The sequence below is a fragment of the Notothenia rossii genome (genome assembly GCF_949606895.1).
Source record: "Notothenia rossii genome assembly, chromosome: 4".
Taxonomy (NCBI): Eukaryota; Metazoa; Chordata; class Actinopteri; order Perciformes; family Nototheniidae; genus Notothenia; species Notothenia rossii.
Genome location: NC_136902.1, coordinates 47,782,326 through 47,806,853, shown reverse-complemented (window position 1 = coordinate 47,806,853; position 24,528 = coordinate 47,782,326). Strand labels below are relative to the sequence as shown.

The following is a 24,528-nucleotide window of genomic DNA, read 5'->3' as shown; positions in this document are numbered from 1 at the left end:
TGTGACAATGTAAGTGGCCAGATACGGCTCGAGAAGCTGACTCAGATAAGGAAATATTGTGATATTATATGATCGATGATCTGATCGATGATGTGATATCAGTGTGATATGAATGATAAGTGCGACACGTCGGCGTCTTCTCTGCATACGGCAGTTTAAACTTTATTTCCTTTATCCTGTGACTTGATAAATTTAAACTCCGCACACTGAGCTCTGATTGGTCAGCAGGCGGTGCTTTCACTGAGTTGATCTCTTTGCGTCAGGTAAAAAAAAGTTATTCAGCCTTCCCAAACCTGAGCCTTGCGCGCCGCCTATGCTGGGGACGTTGACCTCGTGTGGACACTCTCACTTTTTCACCACCTCAACGGCGGTTCCAGATGCCACTCACGTTTTCATCGGCGCCTGGGTGGTGCACTCCTGGACCCTGTCTTGCCTCGACAGTTTCGGACGTCCATGCTTGCATCGACCCATGGGTGGCGCTCTCCGGGACCCTGTCTGGCCTCTCCTCTGTCCACGGCTCCTTCCTCCCGGGGAGACTGCTCCTGCCTCCTGGGGATACCTCAAGGCTTGCCAAGGATTTCGTGCCCGCCGCCGCTGCGCGTCTGCCTGCGGCCGGGTTGCTCTCCTTCCTCCCGGGGTGACTGCTCCTGCCTCCCGGGGATACCTCAACGCCTGCTGAGGACTTTGTGCCCGCCGCCACTGCGCGTCTGCCTGCGGCCGGGTTGCTCTCCTTCCTCCCGGGGAGGCTGCTCCTGCCTCCCGGGGATACCTCAACGCCTGCTGAGGACTTCGTGCCCGTATTTTATAAATTGCAAACATTGCGTAGAAACTGGCGTACGCAATTTTTTTAGCGTGTTTCCCTTTATAAATGAGGCTCCAGGCTGTCAGTGGCATTTGGTTCATGTTTGGCACCCCTCCTCCTCTTGGTTGTCCTTGGAATCCACTGCCAGCACGGTGTCCTTCCCTTTGCTGATACTGTACGGGTGTGTACATGGGTGCTGGTGGCTGTGATTGGGTGGGGACATACACAGGGGTTTGTTGTGTCTGAAATTGGGGATAATACTGTTGTGTCTGAAGCTGCTGAAATGGTGTAGGAAAGTATTGTGGTGCTTGTGGTTGCTTTAATTGGTTTAGCGGACATTCATTTGACCAATGTGACATCTGTCCACATTTGAAGCAACCACCATTCTGGACACCTCTTCCTCTGCCTCTTCCTTTTCCTTGGAAACCTCCTCCTCTTTGTTGATTCTGTATCTGATTGTCTGGCACTTCCTGAGCTTGGAACTGTTGGGGGTGTCAGCACTACGGTCTCTGTTAGTAAGGTCTTCTCTGCTAGTATGGCCATTTGCTTTGCCACTTTCTTGTTTCTATTAGCTTCGGTATCTTTCTCAGCTATTTGTATCTTCAAGAGTCTCCTAGCTAGGATTTTGTCGTCTTCATCAATTTCCGTCTTTGTTGTCTGGTATCTGATATCGTGGTGAATGAGATGTTGTCTCCATTCTTCAATGGTTTTAGTGTCTAATCCCACCACGTCTCCCAGGCCTGCTTGCACTGATGAGGGAAGGGCTTTAATGACAGCGTTCTTCCACAACATTTCAACAGATAGAGAAACATAATGTTGTTCTCCCGTGCTGGCCTCCCAAACCCCTTCACATCTCTTCAAGAAGGCATGCATGTCTTCCCCCGGCTCCTTCCTCAAGCTGGTGAGGGTATGTAAACTGCGTGTTGTTGGGTAGATGTGACGAATAGCAGCCCAATAGCTCGACCTGATGTAGTTGAATGAAGTGTCATATGGGTCGTGCGTGCAATTGGCCTCGGAATCTATTGCTTTTGCCTCCAGTCGTCCTTCAATCGGTCCGAACAGGGCCCTCATGTCTCCTGAGCATAGGTGGTCTTGGGCTGTGTATCTCTCCAGATCATTCACCCACTTCTGACCTCCTTTCGTGAGTGGAGGTCGTGTTCCCACTAATGCTTCCATGTCCCTGTGAGTCCATGATTGGTATTGAAATCCTCCTTTTCCAGCTGCTATCAATGGAATCCAATATCTGGCTATACTGCACAGTGAAGAATACAATAATCCTTCTTAACAAACACCAAACTTCAACTACTGTACAAGAAGAATGATTTGTTCTTTACAAGATGGAGGTCAAAAACAATGATTTGCCCTGTGAGGCTGAATGGAGAACAAACAAAGGAGCCCTTTGAATTTGCATTTCATAAAATGGCAACTGCCATGTGTTTGTTTGACATGCGGTCGAAACAAGATGGCTACTGATTATTTCAACCTGATCTCACCAGAATGCGTGACTCCACCACGACTCCTTAACACCACATTGCGTGGTGGAATCACAAAGTTTGTTACATTCACGTGTCTGCACCACGCAAACAACCCCTATGTAAAGTGAATGAGGTTCCTTTGTCGTGGTGCACACAAGCATTTCTACAACGTCCAGCAGTGAACTTTTATTCTATAAAATGTTTTTGAAATCTACTTTATAGCTTGTAGTAACTCACGGGAGGCTTCTTTTATTTTATTTGTATTCATAATCATTTTTATTTTTCATCAGAATGTATTATGGTGCATTAGTTACGAATTTTGGTTCTCAAAAAACAGTGCATTGTGTGTAATGCAACTGTGATTTTTATTAAATTAGTTAGTTTTTAAGGAACGCCAGAGCTTCAGCTGTGTCAAATAGATTGTTCCCTTTAGTTAACGTTATTTAAAAGATAATGATCATGTCCCTTTTATTGTATTACGAGCGTCCATTCCCATTGGATAACGGAGAATTTTACACCCGGAAGTAAGTATGCTCCTTACTGTCGATTGATTTTACAGTGATATCTGCACTACTCATCAACTCAAAAACACCAGATTATCCTTGTTAATTACACAACATTGATTGGTTTGAATGGTGTACAATGCTTTTGTATTTTCCCCCTTTGATTCGGAGAAACAAATATTTTTTCGGAGTTTTTGGATGGAAGAAGACACTACACTACCCAGAATCCTCAGCTATCGTTTGGGACTACACCATGTGCTTAGCTTGAAAAAGCCCGTGATCAATCCTCAAGCTCTGTGATTGGATGTTGGAGTGGCAGTGTTCGAAGTTTACACGGAGCGTCAAAAAGCACTTTGAAATGGAATGAAACCCATCGACGGCACACTATTCAAAACAGGAATCGAACGTGTCCAACCCCCCCACCCCCCCCCCTTAGGTCACAGGCTCCTCCAACAGTGCAACACAATAAAACAGATACACAGAAAAAATAGTGAAATAGTGCAATAAGAGTCAATATACAAGTGATTGGAATATGATATATTAGATAAATAATTTCTAAGTAGTGTTAGAAATTAAAATCAATGTTGATATGGCGTAATTTGAATTAAATACACTATTTGATTTAAATCAGTTTTATTCTGAAAAACCGGAAGTTCTCACTATTAGCTTAACACTTTTATTCTGAAAATTCGTCACTTCCGGTTAGCATTTAGCATCTGGCGGAATCATACGATTTCAAACCTTGAACCAAGGTGAAATGACATGTGATGTTGTACACTGAGCACACTGGGATTAGCACTCATTTATTGACGCTGAATAATGTGTAGCAGGGAATGTTTAAATAACCACAGACGCTAGAATGATGCAATTTAGCTACAGAAAAAGGCGGGAATTGCATTGGACCCGCCCCCCGACAACGCCGGCCAATAGGAGAAGACCTCAGATGACAACAGGAAGAGCAAGCCAAGAATTGATCTCTTCGACCCCCTGACCTGAACTGACCGGTCGGATGTGGAGAGCGCCTCCACTCGCACATTTCATTTTGTACACCACCGCATATTTTGTGTAATTAAATGCTGTTAACTTTTATAAGCTTCCCTTGACTCTTTTCAGTCTCTCTTGCCTTCAGGGTTCTAGAATTGCTTTCAATTTGGCGTCCCTGGGTGGACCTGAAGCAGGATAGAGCTGAGTAGAGGGGAAGGCTGCAAGCTAACTAGCATCACACCAGGCTGCACAAAGGGAGGACAGGCTACAGACTCACTGCTGGAGTTTTTGGCTGGGCCTAAACGAAAGGTGAGACAGTTACCTGTTCAATTCAAAAACTGTATAGTTAAATAACTTACATTAGGTGCAAGCGTTGGTAGTGATCTGTAGATTGATCTGTGGTGATAATGTGGTGATTGCGAGTGGTGTGGAGATTAGGGATGGGCATTTTAAGAAATCTCTTTAATCGATCATCGTGAGACGTTAACGATCAATTATCGATTAATCGTTAACATTTATACCCGTCAAAAAAACTGTATGACGTATTGTAACGTCCACCCGGACAGGTCGGAATGACGAGCGAAGCGTATACAATCTTAACAGCTTTATTGCGGTTACAGGAAGGGTCACTGTGGGCCGGGACCACGCCAAAACAACCAAAAACAACAAACCGCTCAACAACGTGCTGCTCTTCCTCTCCCTAACATGCAGCCTTTCTCACCCACACGCACGCGCCCACACAGACACGCACTCAAAAAGCCCTCTGCTCTCCACCCCGCCCCTAACTGCTCTCCTCACAGAAGCCTGACCATAAAACAACCGTTAACAGAACACGTGAACATTAATGCAGGTCGATACAGAATAACAGAAGTGAGAAACTCACTTTTATGTTTATTTAAATGTGCAAATGTTAAACAAAAGAAATATCCCCGACGCCTCCGCGACATTAAAAAAATAAGAGCCAGTGTTCTTAAAACAAACAAAAACAAAATAAATACAATTCCGCCTCTTTTAGACATAAAACATTAACTAACAATAGTATAATGAGAAACTCCTGTGTTTAAATGTGCAAACAATAAACAAAAGAAATGTCGCGGAGGCGTCGGGGATATTAACAAAATAAGAGCCAGTGTTCTCAAACAAAATAAATACAATTCCGCCTATTTTAGACATAAAACATTAACTAACAATAGTATCAGAAACTCACTTCTGTGTTTAAATGTGCAAACAATAAACAAAACAAATGTCGGAGGCGTCGGGGATATTAACAACATAAGAGCCAGTGTTCTCAAACAAAATAAATACAATTCCGCCTATTTTAGATATAAAACTTTAACTAACAATAGTAAACACAAAACAATAACACGTTATAGGCCTCGGTCTGACTAAAGGCTACGGTGGTTAGGAGGCTATAGCTTACTTAACCTACTGGTTTTTGTTGAGGAAAATTAGCATGTTAACATGCTCGGGGGTGAGACGTGAACGGAGCCGAGTGACGGTCAGTCCAGCGGCTGAAAAGACCCGCTCTGACGGGACCGAGGTGGCGGGGATGCAGAGATAGCGTCTAGCTAATTTAGCCAGCCTGGGAAACTTTCCACCGTTCACTTTCCACCAATCAGTCGGGCTGCACTCCAGAGGTGGGGGTATGTCCCTCAGAAAGTTCTGAGTCTCTGTTTCAATGCCAGTGTCCTGTGGGGTAGATGAGTATTGCTCCCCCAGGAGAAGTGCCATCGCAGAAACGTGCGTAGTGGCAGTGACAGTTGTGGGACTTCCCCGGCATGACAACACCGCCTCCTCTCTCCCAGTCTGTGGGATAGCCGCCTCACCTGCATCAATTGCCTCTCCCAGTTCAACCAGTTTAGCATTAGCAATTAGTCTCTGTGGTGGCGAAAGAAAGCTCAAATGCTTGTGACGGGGATCCAGCATGGATGCAATCATTGGGGCGGATGTCACAAACTCGTCAGACCAAACCTGTATAAATAAATTATAGAAAAATGTCGGATGATCGATAAAAAACGTTTGAAAATATGCCATATCTAAATAAGCAAAGCACATAAGCGACATTTAGCTATGCCTATGTCAGTCTCGTCATCAGCGGCTATTTATTATGAGTGTCATGTCAACTAATTAGTTAGTTTACCTTCATTCTGTTGCTGAGGGAGGACTTCACTTTGGTCTTGAATTCGGTTACTCTGGTCTCGTCTCCTTCTCTCCGCATGAGATGGGTGTTGATGAGGCTGAAGCTTACTGGATAAATGTTTGAGATGGAGACGTCCTTCTCGGCAGACATGGCAGTTGTGACACACTTAAGTGCTGCTAACACAGGCTGTGCGTCCTCCATGAGCCGCCAGTGCTCATCCTTCGGCTCCAGGACCCTGGCATCTTGAAGCTTGGTCAGGGTTCTGTCCGAGAGGACAGCAACAACAGCCCAGCGCTGCTCCACAAGTCGCTCAAACATCTCACAGACTGAGTTCCACCGTGTTTTGCACGATTGAATAAGCCGGTGGGTGGCGAGGCCCATTTGCTCCTGCTTCTCCTTAAGCGCATTGGTTGCCACAGTGCTGTGATTAAAGTGGCTAACGAGTTTACCAGCTGCAGAGATGACCCGATGCAGGTATAGAGCAAACCCGTCATTTATGGCTAATTGGAGAATATGTGCAAAGCAAGCAACAGACACCCAGCTGACTCTGGTGGGATTGTTGGCAGCCGTAATGTTGGCCGCGTTGTCGTGGACGCAGGCGATAACTCTGGCTTCAAATCCCCACTGCTCTACAGCTTCATTCATCTTCTCAGCGAGAAGGTCGGCAGTATGCCGGCCTGGAAGGCTTTCAGTGAGCAGGACCGCTGAATTCATTTGCCAGTTGTCGCAAATGTAGTGGCATGTGATAGTGATGTAGCTCTCCGCTGTTAAAGCGGTCCAACAGTCTGTTGTTATAGCAACACTAGCTGCTGTGGCTAACTTGTTTAGGAGCTCCTGTTTTCGCTCCTTGTAGTGGGTTTCTATGACCCTGGTGATAGTGCGCCGTGAGGGAATCTGATACGCTGGTTCAAGTAAACTAACCACATCTCTAAATCCTTTCCCCTCGACGACACTTGTGGGGAAGATGTCCACTTCAATCATTTTGGCGATACTTTCTGTGATTTTCTCCGCCCGCTTCGCATCACAGCTCCTCCGGTTTAAAACTGAGGTGATGGTGGGCTGAACGGAGGATTCAGTGCCTCTTAACACGCTGGGATGAAGGCTCTTTAAGTGGTACATCATCGGAGTTGTTGTCGTGTTGTACTTGTAAACCGTGTCGCAGTGTATACAGTGAGCGGACTCGTTTTTTATCTCAAAATGGTCCCACACCGGACTTCGTTTCGCGCGCTTCATGTTGTTATCTTTGTGAGTGAGCAGCTCGCAGGAAGTTTTCTCTGCTGTCGCGACTCCTTACGCTATATCGCCCCCTGCTGGTAGGATGTTTTATTACCGATCATCGATAAGAAAAATACGAAATCGACAAAATCCTTAACGATCAATTATCGATCATCGATTAATCATGCCCATCCCTAGTGGAGATTGTATATAGTGTTTCTATTCATCTCTGTTGTATCCTCGGCGCCGCCCGATTAATGTGAATATTACATAGTATTAAGACCTTCTGGGGAGGTACCAGACTTGATCTGGTTTACACTGGACTGGGTCCATTCATGTTAGTCTATATGTTTGATGTGTTAAACCGGCGTAGTCTGGTTTAATAAAGTATATTGTGTGGAGTTTTTAAGCCGAAAAGTATATTTTTGTGCAATGTTCTAAGCCGAAACGATTGTGTACAAGATTGGTATGAGATCAGCTTTTAAGGTCAGCATCGAAAGAATTTAGAGCTAAGATAAATGAAGATTGTGTTGTTTTGTATTGTCAAGCAGTGTGGTTTTAATCTGCACATGTTGAGTGTTCCCCTTCCCCCAGTCACATGAGGTTTATGCTATACTGCTAAGCTAGTTAGCTAGCCAGTTGGCATTACTAGATGATGAAGTAGTTTGAGTGAAGATACAACCGGTAATTACTGATTAAATACACAGGGATGGTGTAGATGAACGTTGAGAGTAGATTGAGTTGTTTTGTTTTTCATGCTTTTCAAAGAAAGTCATTTGAACTTTATTATTTTGGGGAAATAAACAGGAAGTAGGTTTATGAACCGGAAGTACTAGTTGATACATTTGAGAGGAGTTCAAAAATAAAACAGCTCCCCTAGCGGACATAATAAGTATTACAGTTAATACATTCTTCACCACACAGATAAAGATTACAGGAGGTTTCTTTGAATTGAAGTATTGTAGTTGACTCATTTTATGACATTTGCATAATTTCATAAACTTGAGTATACACTGTACACGGTTTATTAGGATTTGCACCATATTCCTATTTTCATATTACTAAGTCAACTCCTGTTCATTTTTATTTCTTTATTCAGATTTTAAAATTTGCATAATTTCAAAATGTTAATTTAATTTGTCTGATTTTGATTTTGATTTTCCAACATTTTAATTTATTTGAAAAAAACAAAACAAAAAACAACAACCAGATTTTAAAGTTAAGTTCAGGTGACATAGGATATCTTTATAAAGAATACAAAGGTACTATTTAGAGGATTAGTTTTTCATCTTTGATAACTTAATAATATTATCCAAGTACTTAAACATGTCGCCAAAAGACACCAAGTTGAGACCAGTCGCAGAGCCAGGCTCAACTGCAGATATCAAGGAAAGGGTAAAAATCAGATCAGATGCTTTAACAGTTTCAAGTAAAAGACAGAGGATATGGAACCAAATGGAGAAACTGTTAGAACAGTGGCAAACGAGAGGATTGATTCCAGCAGATGATCAGCCTGGACCAACGGAAGCCCATAGAAAAGCTGTAGTTGAACATGAGAATGCTGAATACCTACAACAGGAAAAAGCATGGATCAAAGCCGGACAACCCTCTTGGTATGGACCTGAAAACATTGCTATGAACAGAGCTGAAAAAAGAAAAGCTATGGTTGCAAGTCTGGTATTCCATCTGGAAGATGCCAGCCAAGGATTGACAAACAGCTTACATGTGGTAGAACTCAGCAGAAGAATGGAAGAGGAGACCAACAGAAGAATGGAAGAACTCAGCAGAAGAATGGAAGCAGAACTCTGCAGAAGAGAGGAAGAATCCAACAGAAGAATGGAAGCAGAACTCTGCAGAAGAGAGGAAGAATCCAACAGAAGAATGGAAGAACTCGGCAGAATAATGGAAAAGGAACTCAACAGAAGAATGGAAGAGCAGCTCAACAGAGGAATGGAAGAGAGACGAAAAGCAGATGAAGCACATAATGACATTATTGAAGAGAGACGAAAGGCAGTTGAAGCCCATAATGACATTATTGCCGAAAGACAAAGGGAGGAAGATAAATACCAACAACTTCTGGCGGAAAGACGACAAGAAGATGTAAGATTTCAGGACATGAAGGCAGATAGACAACAGAGAGAAAGGAGAGAACAAGAAGAACGAAGAACTCAAAGAAAACGCAGAACAAACTACTCTCCTGACTATTCCGAAGGACAGGGAGGTGAAGATGACGCCTGCGGTACAGTCTGAAACCAGTAAACACTCCCCATACCATGAACAGTCACAGCAACAACGCGGTTTTGCATCTCCTCCTGAGAATAATAGTAGCGACGAAAATGAGCAACATTACCCTGGGAAATGCCCCAAAATGAGAAGAACCAAGAAAACTAAAAGATCCAAGACCGGTGCACATACCTCCATGCCATTGATAGCGGCTGGAAGAGGAGGATTTCAATACCAATCATGGACTCACAGGGACATGGAAGCATTAGTGGCAAAACTACCTCCACTCACGAAAGGAGGTCAGAAGTGGGTGACTGATCTGGAGAGATACACAGCCCAAGACCACCTGTGCTTGGGAGACATGAGGGCCCTGCTCGGACGGATTGAAGGACGACTGGAAGCAAGAGCAGTAGATTCCGAGGCCAATTGCACGCACGACCCAGATGACACTTCATTCAACTACATCAGGTCGAATTATTGGGCTGCTATTCGTCACATCTACCCGACAACACGCAGTTTACATGCCCTCACCGGCCTGAGGAAAGGCACGGAGGAAAACATGAATGCCTTCCTGAAGAGATGTGAAGGAGTGTGGGAGGACTGTACTGGAGAACGACATGACGTTTCGCCGGCTGTCACAATGCTGTGGAAGGACGCGGTCATTAAAGCCCTTCCCCAATCAGTGCAGGCACGCCTTAGAGATGTGGTGGGGTTAGAAGCTAAAATCCCAGAAGAATGGAGACTACATCTCATTCACCATGACATCAAATGCCAGGAAATAACAAAGGAAGATGATGAAGAAACAAAGAAACTGGAAAAAATACTTTTGAAGATGCAGGTGGCTGAGAAAGATACTGAAGCTAATCAGATGGCCATACTAGCAGAGAAGGCAGGGTGGACACCTCCAACAGTTCAAACTCAGGAAGAACCAGAGAATCAAATGCAGAACCAACAAAGCGGAGGAGGAAGTGTATGTCCACAAAACCAAGTTCAGCAGATACCTGTGTATCTTCCTACGCAAGTACAGCCACAAGCACAGCAGTATCTTCAACAGCAGACACCTGTGTATCCTCCTACGCAAGTACAGCCACAAGCACCGCAGTATCTTCCCACACAATTCCAGCAACAGCAAATACCTGTGTATCTTCCTACACAAGTACAGCCGCCAGCTCAGGTATACACTCCCATACAGCATCAACAAAAGGGACAATGGAGAGGAAAGCAACGCTCAAGAGGAAGAAGAGATGGTGGCTGCTTCATATGTGGTGATTGTAGACATTTGGCCAGAGATTGCCCCACTCAGCAATATCCACCACAAGGTATCACCTCACAATACAGAGGAGAACCAGTGTTAGATATGAGAAAAATTGAGGCGGAAGCATATGCCAGGGCCATGACGAATATTTCTGTTGGACCAGGGAATTGGGTAAATGTAAAAATCCACAAGATGAAGTTGTTGCAACCTGTATGGAGTGGACCGTGGGAAGTTGTAGAACGCACTGCAGATGCACTCCGGATCAAAGTTAAAAAAGGAACATGTTGGCACCCACTTACAGTGTGTAGCCGCACCGCTACATTTGCAGAAACGGAACGGCAGTTAGAACTGATTTTGGAAAACTGGTTCAAAACAATAAGGAATCAAACATTTTTACAACGACAGCACCAGGAGATGAGTAAACTCAAGAATCCGTGGAGTGTAAATACATAGAGAAAAACACCTTTTTATACTCGAACTGTTTGCACACCATAGACAAGGGATTTAGACAATATAAATAAATGTTCACTAAAAGTAATAAGTATAATGGAAAGTAGACATAGGCCTAAACTTGATTCAAATGTCATTACTGTAATCTGATTAGTGTGCTCTGCAGGTTTACTATTGTTCTAAGTAACAGTGGGATTTAAAATATTGGAGAAAATATGGAGATGTTCTTTCGTAGTGTGAAATATGTGATGCTTGAAACAGGTGTTTCAATTTATAGGAGAAAATGGTTTCCTGAAAGAGTCAGGTTGGGTAAATATGTAGCAATGGATGAAACAATTTTTAGAGGGAGTATTTGTAATATCATTAGTAGACATTCATTGTGTTGTTTAGATGGCATTTAACAAGTAAGACGGATAGTATGATTAGAAAGGGACAGAGTGGAAAGGGTTCGATTTATTTAACCTCAGTGTGCTAGATTTCTTATAGATAATGCGTCCCGAGACCTGGACTCCCCCTCTGAGTCAGAAAGGCTACGACCCCGTCCCGCCAAGCAGACAAAAGACCTAACCCAACAGGAGACTCCTCCTTCTCCATCAAACAGACAGAGAACCAGAGCTGAAACAACAACAACAACAACAACAACAACAACATCAACAACAGAACTGCAGCCAGAACTATCTCCACCTGAGGCATCCAGAACCAAACGGCTTGCTGACATACAGAGATACTCTCATCAGTCCCTCAGACCGGGCATGAAGTTCCAAGCTGAGCCACGAGATTTGGCAAGAGCAAAGTGTGAAACTTGAGAGCAGAATCCGCCCTCCATATAAACAGCGAAGAGACTGTAAAGGAGGAGATGACATATAAAAAGCAGTACAAGAACAGTGGCATGATGTGGGCTGCAGATGTAACTGGGCCAAAGGCTGCCTAAAAGAGTTACAGCGGATGGATTCAAGAGCTGATGGACTGAAGAGAAGACAGAATCAGAGGAGTTGGCATGGTCGATTAGAAGTGAGGAGGCCGGGGTCACGGCTTGAGACAACCAGAGGAGGAGAAAAGGAGAACGGGAATGAGTGAGTTTACACATAAACACACTTATTCACAAACGCACATAAAAGAGACCACATTTAAATAACTTGAATTCACTTGATAAATACATAAAGACAAACAGATTTATTAACCATGAATTAATCAATTTGTAAATTAAAAATAGCAGTAAAGAGGAAACTATTAAAGTAAAATGAGAAAATCACACTGAGGGAGACATGATGGAAATATTCACTCCACTTTAAGCAGTGGGTGTTGTGGAGTACAGAGTAGAACCATATGCTTCAATCTTTTCATCATGTTAACAAATTAATCTTTTAAAGATTTTTATTCACGTGTGATCTCATTTGTTACAATATTGATCACCATTAAAAGGATAGTTTTAGGAACCACTCTATAAGACACATCTGTATTTGTATGGATCATGTTAAAGGAAGAGCTCGTGCCAAGCCAAATATAGTATTCCAATCTGAAGTGTTGATTTCTCCATTGTAGCATACTTATTACCATAGGAGGGCTTTCAGATGGAAATATGAAATGACTTCTGTTTTAAAATCCTTGATAAAGGAGGGAGTAATTGTTACATGTTCGGACACCCAAGGTTCCACACACTGCTAAAGAGTTTAACGTTGTTTTTTAAGTGGACCAGAATTGAAGATATATGAAATACATAGCAGAGCTACACAGATCCTAGTAATGGTTTGACTCAAGATAATAGTTATGTACACAAGTTTCTGAATTAGATCTATTAGACATTGTAATACTAATTAGGTGTAAATGAATTGCAGTATCAGTAGTACTATAAGGAAGTGAGTTTTGTACCAAGTTTCAGGAAAGATGGGAGGCAGAAGTCCAAAAGGAAAGTTAGAACCATCTTGAAAATCATAGTTGAAATCGTGAATGAATAAGGAATGGCGCTCCACATGCTGAAATACCTCTGAAAAGACTCTGCAGAGCACGACATGGCCAAAAGACTGAGACCAAATTACCTTTGACCCTGACTGACAGTGTGACAAAAGCACTGTCAATGACTGACCCTGGGGTCAGTCACCAAACCAAACCTGACTTGACAACCAGATAGTGTGAGTGTGAATGAATGCCGGCATGTGATCAGTGTAACTGCATGATTCTAAAACAATAACTAACCAAGCATGTTTTTGGACTAACATATTATTTTGGAGCTCCAAGGGAAACGAGAGGTTTCCTAAAAATTCCATAAAAAGGGGAAACCGGACATGTGACCCGTTTCTAATCTACTTGATGATATTTTATTCCCACAGGAGTTGGCGGTTTGCAAATGTAAAACTCAATCTAAAATCTGAAGATTTTGTTTCTTTTGGGCCTGAAAGACGGAGAGAAACACTTATTTTCACTGAAGTGTTTACTGTGGAAATAATAATAATGGGTCTAAAATTGTAAACAATGTTCGTTATGTCCCTAACCAATATTTACCTGAAAGTGTTTTCCCCCTCCCCATTACAGGATTTTGTTACACATGAGTTCATGTGTAAATAGGGGGGAGTGTGTATAATGTATAATGTCAACATGTAAATGTAAAATTCACAATTTAAATTTTTTCTTTAAGGATTGAAAGAAACTTTCCACCCCAACCCAGATGTTCAAACTGAGCATTGAAGATAGTTTTAGGATTAACCTGCTCCATATCTAGGGATAATATACTGTTTGGTGAATGTTGACATGTTTCTAATATTGATTGAGTTATAACAGGTAACACAGATGCAGAATCAGTGGCCAAGGGGCTACTGTAAGAGATCTAATTCCAGAATGGAATACCGAAAAAGTTGACCTGTGATAATGAAACAATTTTGTAATATTTCAACAGATATTAAAGTACCTGAGGTTTGAAATGTAGAAAGAACATAACAGTTAAGCTGAAACATAGTAATGTAATGAGACAGAATTTAATTTTGACAACATCTTGTAACTAGCCTGGTAAAAGAAGTAAAGGCCATAGACTTTATTGTTTAGGTTATTATTATCATTATGGGGATATACATTTCATTTAAATTCATAATAGAAAGACATTTGATGACAGTATGTTGGATTTCTGTATTCATTTTTCAGCTTGATAAAAGATAGGTAGAAGCAGTATTGCCAGGTGCAATCGATGGGATTTCTGCACACGATCCAAGCAGAGAATGACGTACCTTACAGGACAGACACACTCAGGAAATCATTCACTCTGACATCATCATGACTTTAGTTGTTTTTGAATCATAATGAAATTGTATTACATAACGTTAGTGTGTTTTTACCACAAACAGGAATAGTTAATTGTTATATTAGATTTGAGAAAGATTACAAGGATTTTATTTAGTTCACCAAGAAGATGTTTTTTGTTTGTAACATATGCCAAGTAGTAAGATTCAAATATCAGCAGGTTCTGAATTATTATTCCTCTGTCCCAGAACCAACAAGAATGTGGATGGAGAGAACTATATCTACTGGAGCCAGCAGAGATTCGTAAATTGCACCAGAGACACAGTAAAAGGATGACACAAACAGTTAGATAAAAACAGACCGATAGAATGGCGCTAGACTTGTTTAAATAAAGAGTAATATTTAGCTATTTTTAGATAGTTTAATCCTTCTTATACTTTGTAAAGGAACAAGTGCCTTTACACCAGATACAGTATGAAGATGATTTATGATGTGAAAGGAGGGCGTTAGACATTTTCCATACCAAGCCAATTGCTGCTATTTTGCGAAGTGACATTAAAGGTTTAAGATAGAAGTTATGCACAAATGAAAAACTTTATATTTATGATGAATATGTATTATTTGTATTTTTGACTTTTATGAGTTATGTACCATGCATGCAATGTTCGGATGAAGAACGCATTGATTTCAATATTATTTACATACCTTAAATGGTATGTAAGGAGGGATTGTTAGAAATTAAAATCAATGTTGATATGGCGTAATTTGAATTAAATACACTATTTGATTTAAATCAGTTTTATTCTGAAAAACCGGAAGTTCTCACTATTAGCTTAACACTTTTATTCTGAAAATTCGTCACTTCCGGTTAGCATTTAGCATCTGGCGGAATCATACGATTTCAAACCTTGAACCAAGGTGAAATGACATGTGATGTTGTACAATGAGCACACTGGGATTAGCACTCATTTATTGACGCTGAATAATGTGTAGCAGGGAATGTTTAAATAACCACAGACGCTAGAATGATGCAATTTAGCTACAGAAAAAGGCAGGAATTGCATTGGACCCGCCCCCCGACAACGCCGGCCAATAGGAGAAGACCTCAGATGACAACAGGAAGAGCAAGCCAAGAATTGATCTCTTCGACCCCCTGACCTGAACTGACCGGTCGGATGTGGAGAGCGCCTCCACTCGCACATTTCATTTTGTACACCACCGCATATTTTGTGTAATTAAATGCTGTTAACTTTTATAAGCTTCCCTTGACTCTTTTCAGTCTCTTTTGCCTTCAGGGTTCTAGAATTGCTTGCAGTAGCAGCCAGATGAATGTTATGGATGTTGTTTCAAAGTTCAGGTGTTTAATAGTCTTATTATATGGCCTGTGGGATGAAACTGTCCCTGAGTCTGGTGGTTTTAGTCCTGATGCTGCAGTACCGCCTGCCAGACGGCAGCAGACAGAACAGTTTGTGGCTGGGGTGATGGGGGTCTTTTATAATCCTGAGGGCTTTCTTTAAGGTTAACCTGGTATTTTTACTCCACTACATTTATTGAAGTTACTTTACAGATTTGGATTAATGATTAATGACTGACTTTAGTTACACCTGAGTAAAATTCAGTGAAGGTGATTGTCAAGTGCCAACAATCAGGAGAGATATTTGATAGTTGGTGCTTGAGAAGACTAAATATTTATCTTGCAGATCCGTGTAAAGCATATTCATTACTCGTTATTCTCTAATCGTTCATTAAAGACCCTGTCGTATAACTGTCGTATTCTGCACATGTATTATTCTATCTACATACATCTTATAAGAGTATAATAAATATGTATAATTTCGGTTAAAATAAGTGCTTCAACATAGTTAACATTGCATGAAAGTTGATTGTCAAGTTCCAAAACAAACCATGCAATATATTAGACTTTGTCAGGCTTAATATTTATCTGTAAATAGATACCCCCAAAGCTTTTTTCTTATTTAAAAGAAGACCTTAACCTAAAGTATTCTTTAATGTTGAAATAAAGCCTTATTAGTTAGCACATCCTCCTATCAGGCACTAAACTGTTTTATTCTAGATATCATTTACAGTATCTTCTTGATATTTTCTATTCTATATTTATATCATTGACCTTCTACTTTCCCACTATTTTGTATGTACTTTTAATATTTAAATGTTTTCATCAAATATAACACATTCAAAAGTGCTTTACAAAAATGAAAGACATTAAGAAAAAGGCATTTTAAATAGCAACACAATCTTCCTGCATTGCAATTACTCTAAACGTGTAATAACGTGCTTTAACCAGTAGGAGGTACGGGTTAAAAAGCTGTTTACAGTGTTAACAAAATAAAATATACTGCTGTTTCCGGTTTAGTTTACGACGGATATATTTTGTTATTGTTTTGATATTTGTAACACAAAAGCGATGGAAAAAACCAGCAGCAACACAGAAAAGATGATCTTAACATGACCCAGCGGTCTAGTAGTTAATAAAAAACGATTATATCAAAACAAATTATTACTACCAACTTTATTGTGAAATTAAAACAGAAAGGTAAAAGAATAATTTCCGTCTATTCTGATGCCCGATCTCTGTAGATAAATAAAGAACTACGACAGATGTGTAATATGTAATGCAGCCAAACCATTTATTACAATGCATTCATGTGATGACTTTCAAAAAGTAAAGCAAGCACTGCTGAATAAAGTATGATTTTCTCTTTTACGAAACGTTTTTTTTCATATGGAATGCAGTTGGAGGTCAACCAATCACAGAGCTTGAGGACTGATCACGGGGTTTGTCAAGCTAAGCACATGAGAGGCTTCTCAAGACTCAAATTTCCCCTCCTCGAATCCTCGGTCCTCCGGTAGTGACCCGGAAATGAATTTCAGCGCGCCATTTTGAAGGACATCTCATTTCTCTAAATGCACACCGAGGACTGAGGATCGAGCGTCGAGGAGGCTCTCTAGAGGAGCTATAACCGAGGATACACTGATGGTTCCTCCACGGCTCCTCCGCGGATGCATTTCCGGGAACGGTGGAGACGTGACGCACGGCCGGACTTATCTCAGCCAATGACAGCTCTGCATGCATCCCCTGGATATTATTTTAGAAACTGCTTTCATCGCGATGTTTCCAGAGAGAACAGCTGTGAAGTCCGTGCAGAAAGCAGAGCAGTGTATATATCACTCAGTATAACAGGCCTACTCTCTTTATTTGCTTTAGTTTAGTAGATAACAAACAAAGAGTCGATATTTTTCTAAGACCATTTAGTGCTTCACATAATAAAATACACAACGGTTGTAGCCTGATTATGCTTTAGGAGCTGTAGGTGTGTGTGGTACAGTGTGTAGGTGTGTGCGTGGTACAGTTTGTAGATGTGTGCGTGGTACAGTGTGTAGGTGCGTGCGTGGTACAGTGTGTAGGTGCGTGTTGTACAGTGTGTAAGTGTGTGTGTTGTACAGTGCGTAGATGCGGCGGACAGACGGGTCTCAGTTGGTTTGGTGTCCTCTGCTTACCTTTAATACTTGTAAATTAGACCCTCCAGAAAAACGCGGGCAAAAATGCTTGATTATGCGGGCTAAATTCCTTGATTATGCGATTAAACATGCAGGGTTTTTATGTGATTTTATGCGGTGAAATTGCGGGAAGTTGCGAAATATGCGGAAAGTTGCGAAATATGCTAAATATGCGGGAAAAAATAATAACAATTTTTTCAAATATTGGGCTGTCTTATTTATTCTCTCTCACACACAACCTGCCACTAACGTTAAACCCCTTTACTACTCAATTAAACACATTCAATGTTTATTTATTGTAAAAGCAAACACACACACACTTCTCCGCCTCATTCTGTTTTCATTTACTCTTCGTTATCTGACCAGCTTCAATCTTGTAGGCTACTCACTTCGTTTCTTGTAGCCCTCGAAAGGGTTTTGGAGGTTGATGCCTCAGTGAACGTGGGTTGTTTGGCTTTCTTGTCCGCAGCAGCAGAAAGCATTTTCGAATGTTTGAATGAATCAAAGTGGGTGGTCACCGTCGATTTTCTCCTATGCTCCAACACACAGTTGCACGGGGTGCAGAATAGTTTCCCCCCACTTTTTGCCCGGTCTTTAGTAGAAATGTTCGTCGGTAAATGAGATGGATTAGATTTTTTCATCTTGGTGTTTTCTCTATCGTGTGAGCTCCACTTCTATATCGTATAAGGCTTCGCCCTCTAAGGCTATCGCTATTGGGTAATCCCTCCTGCACGTGTGCAGCACTGACAGATTTAATCCACGCCCACCTATGACGTGGGCCCCACCTCCGGGCTCACTTCCGTATAAATAGGAAGTAGGCCCTACTATCTACTCCCACTTTTCTTCAGCACTCCGTTGCAGAAGCATTGTCAGGCAAAAACAGTTCTGTTAAGAGCTACTTACCGTAACACAAGCATTCCTCCTAAAAAGCTTCTGTTTTCCGGTAAAATGGAGACTGGACAGGAAAGTCAAGGCTGTGTCAGGGATTGCCTCGTATGCGGAACGGGCTACATTATGAGTTTTGACAGGCACTCACAGTGTGAGTCCTGCCTGGGATTAGAGCATGCGAACGCTGCTCTCAATCCCGGGGTGTCTTGCTCGCATTGTGCCCGTCTCCCGCTGGTCCTCAGACAGCAGAGAGCGGACGCTCTCGCTGCTGCGGCCGCCGAGGACGATTGGCACGTCCAGGAGGAGTACTCCGGGGACAAAGCCCTTGATTTCCTGGATCCGAGTGGAGGGCACGAGTCGGACGACTACGTCCCCTCCATTCAGGGATCACCGGGTGATTCCCCCATCATCTCTCCCCTCCGGACGGAGGAGACAGGTATGGGGCCCGGTGCAGGGCTGGTGTACGTCCCAGTGATCCCTATCTCCGGCGCCACGGCGTTGCCATCGATCGGTGGGATCCTCCTAGAACTTCCGGAGATTATATCTAAGGCGGCCGCCTAGAGAAATCTCCCTGTTCCCCTAGCTCAGGAGAGCTCACCGCCGGATGATATGTCCGGGGTGTTCTCCCGGGTGCACAGGGTTAGGACTGACCCGATCTGGCCACGCTTCCCGGCCATAAGGAAGTACCAGGAGGGGAAAGCGAGGGACCCTGGAGCAATGAAAGCTCCGATAGGGACATACGTGCCCCTCACGAGAGTGGAGGGATTCACGGACGTGAATTTCCCGACCGTGCCTCCTCTAGAGCCGAACCTCACGGCATTCTTTGGGGCTAGGCAGGCCAACACGGTTTCCGGACGGCAACCCATGTTGGCTGCCGCCAAAGATCGGTTTGTCGCCCGACAGACTGACCGCATGCATCAGTGTGCGTTCCAGGCGTCGGCGGCGGCAAACAATATAGCGTTGCTGTCAAATTCCATGGTGGAAATGTCAGAGCAGTCTAAAACCATGTCCTCAGTGGAGGCTGAGGAGATAGGTAAGGCGGCTAGTACTGCACTTACCCTGTGCGCAGCAGTCGCAGTCTCGCAGGCGCGGATTGCGACATGGGCGACACAGGTTCAACGGTACCTCTGGCTACAGCAGGGGAGTATACCGGAGGGTGCAGGAAAGGAGCTGCTGGAGGCGCCAGTCAGTCCGGACGGACTGTTTGGGCCACAGTTCCACACCATGGTGGAGTCTATGAAATCTGCCGCGGAGCAGGCAGAAGACATAAGGCGTCACGCTAGCTGGCTTCAGGACAAACGTCCTCAGCAACAGCAGCGACAGCAACGACAGCACCCGCAGCCCCCGCAACAGTCTCAGCGAGGGCAGCGCGGGCAACGGCGAGAACAGCAACGGCGTCAGAATCGCCCTTCGGCAGCTGCAGGGGCTCCGTCCCAGGTCTCCGCTCCTCCGCCACAGAGACAGGATCTGCAGGCGTCGAGTCGGAGGGGAAAAAGGAACCCCCGCTCCTGGTCTTCTCCTCCGAGGGAACCTCCGAGGAAACAGAACCGAAGATGACTCTTTGGGGGGGTTATGTGGGAAGAGAGAATTTTGAATAAAAACGATTCAAATCTCAACAGTGTGTCTGTAGCAACTGTGTCTCACATGTCCCCCACACTAGTCAGGCCGGCTGCCATTAATCTATTGGTTAAAAGGCAGCGGGACTTGTTGCATATTCCATCTGTTTTTTCCTTTTCGGGTAAAAGACAGAAGGACTCGCCGTTTGAGCCAGCTGTTTCTAATCTGTCGGTTAGAAAACAGCAAGGCTCGCTGTATAAGCCTGCGGTATTTAACCAGTCGGTTAAAAGACAACAGGGCTTGACATTTAAACCGGCTACTTCTATCCTTTCGGGTAACAAGCAGCGCAGTTTTTTCTCTGTTCCAGTTGTGCCTACACACAGTCGTATTAAGCCTAGCGCGGCTATTACGCACGAGGTGAATAGCACTGCACACACCTCCACGAGTTGGAGCATAAACCCGCCTCAGGGTCCTGTTGATGAGTCTTCTCCTAAACAGAGACAGGTTGAGAGCCGGTATGTGATGCAGCGTGTGGAGACCCCTTCAAAGCCCTTTAGGGCGGGGCCCCCCTTGGGTTGCTTCACGGGCAACGGCGGCAAGGGCTCTGGCATGGCTTGTCACCATGACTACCACAACACAACAAAAACAGGTACGCCCGCTCTCAGAGCGGTGCTCAGAGTGGAGGCAGCTATGTGTAATGGACGGATGGATGAGCAGGCTGATCAGCAGAGGGTACTCTCTGCAATTTGCCTTACCCCCCCCCCCCCCCGCAGTTCGAGGGGATTCAGGAAACGCTCCTGTCATCCCAAGAACAGTGTCTTGCGCTCCATTCAGAGCTGCGGAAACTCCTGTTAAAGAAAGCAATTTCCAGGGTTCCTCAGGGGAAAGAAAATCGGGGGGTTTTCTCCCGTTATTTTCTTATCCCGAAAAAGACCGGGGGGATGAGACCCATCCTAGATCTGTCAGCATTCAACAGGTTGATAATGAAAAGACCGTTTCATATGCTGACAATCAAACAGGTAATGGAGTGTGTTCACCAGGGAGATTGGTGCACCTCCATAGACCTGAAGGATGCTTACTTCCACATAACCATCATCCCAAAACACAGGAAATTCCTGCGTTTTTCATTCCAGGGAATAGCGTACCAGTTCAATCGACTGCCGTTCGGATATTCTCTGGCTCCACGCACTTTTTCAAAGTGTGTAGAGACGACGCTGGAGCCGCTACGCAGAAGAGGGATGAGAGTGTTATTTTATCTGGACGACCTGCTATTGCTGGCCCGCTCCAGAGAGGAAGCTGCTTTACAGACGGTACAACTTGTATCTCACCTGTCAAGCCTGGGTTTCATAATCAATTGGGAGAAGAGCTGTCCTCTTCCCTCCCAGGTTATCATATATCTGGGGGTGGAATTCAACTCAGCCCGCATGAGAGCACGACTCTCACAGCGGAGAGTGGAGGATCTGACAGCTCTCCTCGGGCGCGTCACACCCGGCAGGGTGGTGACAGCCCTCTCCGTGATGCAGCTGTTGGGCATGATGTCAGCTGGTCACGTGGTGATCCCCCTGGGTCTCCTTTACATGAGGAGACTTCAGAGATGGTTTATTCGCCTGCGCATCGACCCCGTGCGTCAGAAGAGACGCATGGTGTACATTCCTCTGTCCGTAGGTTTAGATCTGACCTACTGGAAAAATCCCCACGTCCTGTCAGTGGGGGTTCCCCTCGGCAGAGTGACGTCACACACCTCGGTGTTCACAGACGCATCGCTCTCAGGGTGGGGAGGAACATGCATGTCGCAGGCAGTGGGGGGACAGTGGCCGCCTCACATGTCCCTTCATATAAACGCGCTGGAATTACTCGCCATATGGAAAGTAATCCGGCACTTCGCCCCGTTGCTGTGGAATCATCATGTGTTGATTCGAACGGACAACAAGGCAGCAGCAGCATACATAAATCGTCAGGGAGGTGTACGATCAGCGCAGCTGCTGGACACAGCCAGGAGGCTGTTGTGCTGGGCGCGCACACACGTACTCTCTGTCAGAGCAGTATATATTCCCGGCGAGCTGAACAGAGGGGCAGACCTCATGTCCAGAGGAGGTCCTCGACAAGGGGACTGGAGCCTCCACCCCGAGCTGGTCTCCCAGGTATGGAGCAGGTTCGGAAGAGCGGAGGTAGATCTGTTCGCTGCACGCGGGAACGCGCAATGTGCTCTCTGGTTCTCCCTGAGAAGGCAGGATCACCCCCCTCTGGGGGTGGACGCGTTCGCACACAGACCTTGGCCCAAGGTGTTACTGTACGCTTTCCCACCAGTCCCTCTGATCCCTCGGTTCCTGGACCGAGTGCAGGAGAAGCGGCTGATAGCGGTTTTAATAGCCCCGGAGCGCACGGGAGCGTCCTGGTTCCCCTGCATACAGCGGATGCTGTCAGGGAGACCGTGGGAAATTCCGTGGCGGGGGGATGCTCTCTCCCAGGTGGAGGGAGCGATCCACAGTCACCCAATGTTAGGCCAACGTTTGTGGGCATGGCCCCTGAGCGGGAACACTTAGAGAGGCTTGGCCTCTCTCAAGATGTTGTGAGTACTATTCAGGGGTCTAGGGCCGCGTCCACCAGGGCGTCTTACACAGCCAAATGGACAGCGTTCCAGCGTTGGTGTGTAGGGAAAGGCTTGGACCCCGTTACGTGTCCCCTGCCTCACGTGCTGTCATTCCTCCAGCTGTTGCTGGACAGGAATTTGGCTTATAGCACGATAAAAACATATGCCGCTGCCATTTCTTCATGCCACGTAGGTTTTGAGATCAGCACGGTGTTCAGTCACCCTCTGACAAAACGTTTTCTACGAGGAGTACAGAGACTCAGACCGGTGTCACGCGCTTTAGCGCCTCAATGGGATTTGGCTTAAGTGCTGCGCGCACTGGGTAAAGCTCCTTTTGAACCATTAGATCAGGTTCCCCTGAAGTTTTTGTCAGTCAAAGTAGCTCTGCTCTTAGCTCTGACATCAGCTAAAAGGGTGAGTGACTTGTCTGCTCTCTCGGTGGCTCCGTCGTGTCTCCAGATCCAAGGAGATGGCAGCTCAGCTGTATTACGCCCGAACCCGGCGTTTATGCCAAAGGTGATAACAAGCTCTTTTAGATCAAGAGTGATAACCTTGAAGGGCTTCTTTCCCCCTCCTCACATATCGGAGGAAGAAGCCACTTTTCATCTCCTCTGTCCCGTGCGCGCGCTGGCAGGCTATATTGCACGCACGGCTGCTTTACGCAAATCCCAGCGTCTGTTTGTACATTATAGAGAGCGCTCATTAGGGCAGCCTCTATCTACACAGCGCCTGTCACACTGGCTATGTGAGGCGGTGTCACAGGCGTATGTCTCCTCTGGGTTGGATCCCCCGGAGAACATTAAAGCGCACAGCACCAGGGGAGTTTCAACCTCTACGGCGTTGCACGGAGGAATGACAGTGGAAGACATTTGCACGGCTGCATCTTGGTCTTCACCCTGTTCTTTTATTCGTTTTTATTTGAGGGATGTCTCCCATTCCTCTCTGACACATTCAGTGCTGAATAGCCTGTCAGAATGAGTAATGTCAGGGTTTTTTAATTGCGTGCCCTCTCTCCGGCCGGTAGGCACTTAGAGAGCTGCCCTTTTCCCCCCTCTCTTGATCGTTTTATTTGAAGGAGACTCGGTCTCTATCTCTTATAAACGATAGGTAGCATAAGTAAGCCTACCCTCGTTCCCTTATGGAGAATATTCATTTTTTAAATGATATATTCCCTGGGAATGTGATGCTCCATTTTACGCAGGACGAAATGGACATGGGTTATTAACTGAGTAGGTGTGTTTTGTGCTTCTGGTAACGGACGGAACCAGTGGGGCGTAGACTACATCCTGCTTCGCCCTTAACCCAATAGCGATAGCCTTAGAGGGCGAAGCCTTATACGATATAGAACTGGGGTTACGTAATGTAACCCAGCTTCTATGAGTATAGGCGCAGCCCTCTAAGGGTCGGGCCCCACTGGCTCCGCGAATAGCTGAAGAAAAGCTGTTTGTGTGGGAGTAGATAGTAGGGCCTACTTCCTATTTATACGGAAGTGAGCCCGGAGGTGGGGCCCACGTCATAGGTGGGCGTGGATTAAATCTGTCAGTGCTGCACACGTGCAGGAGGGATTACCCAATAGCGATAGCCTTAGAGGGCTGCGCCTATACTCATAGAAGCTGGGTTACATTACGTAACCCCAGATGTTCAATCTATACAGTGTTGTTTACATTCTGTGATGCGCGAGCTGATGACGTCACGTCAA

General features: G+C 44.6%; 1 protein-coding gene and 1 long non-coding RNA gene across 2 annotated transcripts; one reads left to right on the top strand and one right to left on the bottom strand.

Moving 5' to 3' along the window:
• Positions 1-1,850: 1,850 nt before the first annotated feature.
• LOC307036465 lies at positions 1,851-15,538 on the top strand. The gene is made up of 2 exons (XR_013807361.1): positions 1,851-4,073; positions 11,523-15,538. It is a non-coding gene; the product is annotated as an uncharacterized lncRNA (long non-coding RNA).
• On the bottom strand, positions 4,356-8,143 carry LOC307036463 (E3 SUMO-protein ligase ZBED1-like). Its single transcript, XM_079676815.1, has 2 exons — positions 5,905-8,143; positions 4,356-5,735 (listed from the first exon to the last, which is right to left on the bottom strand). The coding sequence occupies exons 1-2, from the start codon at positions 7,135-7,137 to the stop codon at positions 5,190-5,192; spliced, it is 1,779 nt and encodes a 592-aa protein (XP_079532941.1). The 5' UTR covers positions 7,138-8,143; the 3' UTR covers positions 4,356-5,189.
• Positions 15,539-24,528: the final 8,990 nt, after the last annotated feature.

Coding starts and splice junctions, on each gene's coding strand:
- LOC307036463 (XM_079676815.1), bottom strand. CDS start 7,137: ATGAAGCGCGCGAAACGAAGTCCGGTGTGGGACCATTTTGAGATAAAA. Junction 5,736..5,904: donor CCCTCAGCAACAGAATGAAG/GTAAACTAACTA, acceptor TTATTTATACAG/GTTTGGTCTGACGAGTTTGT.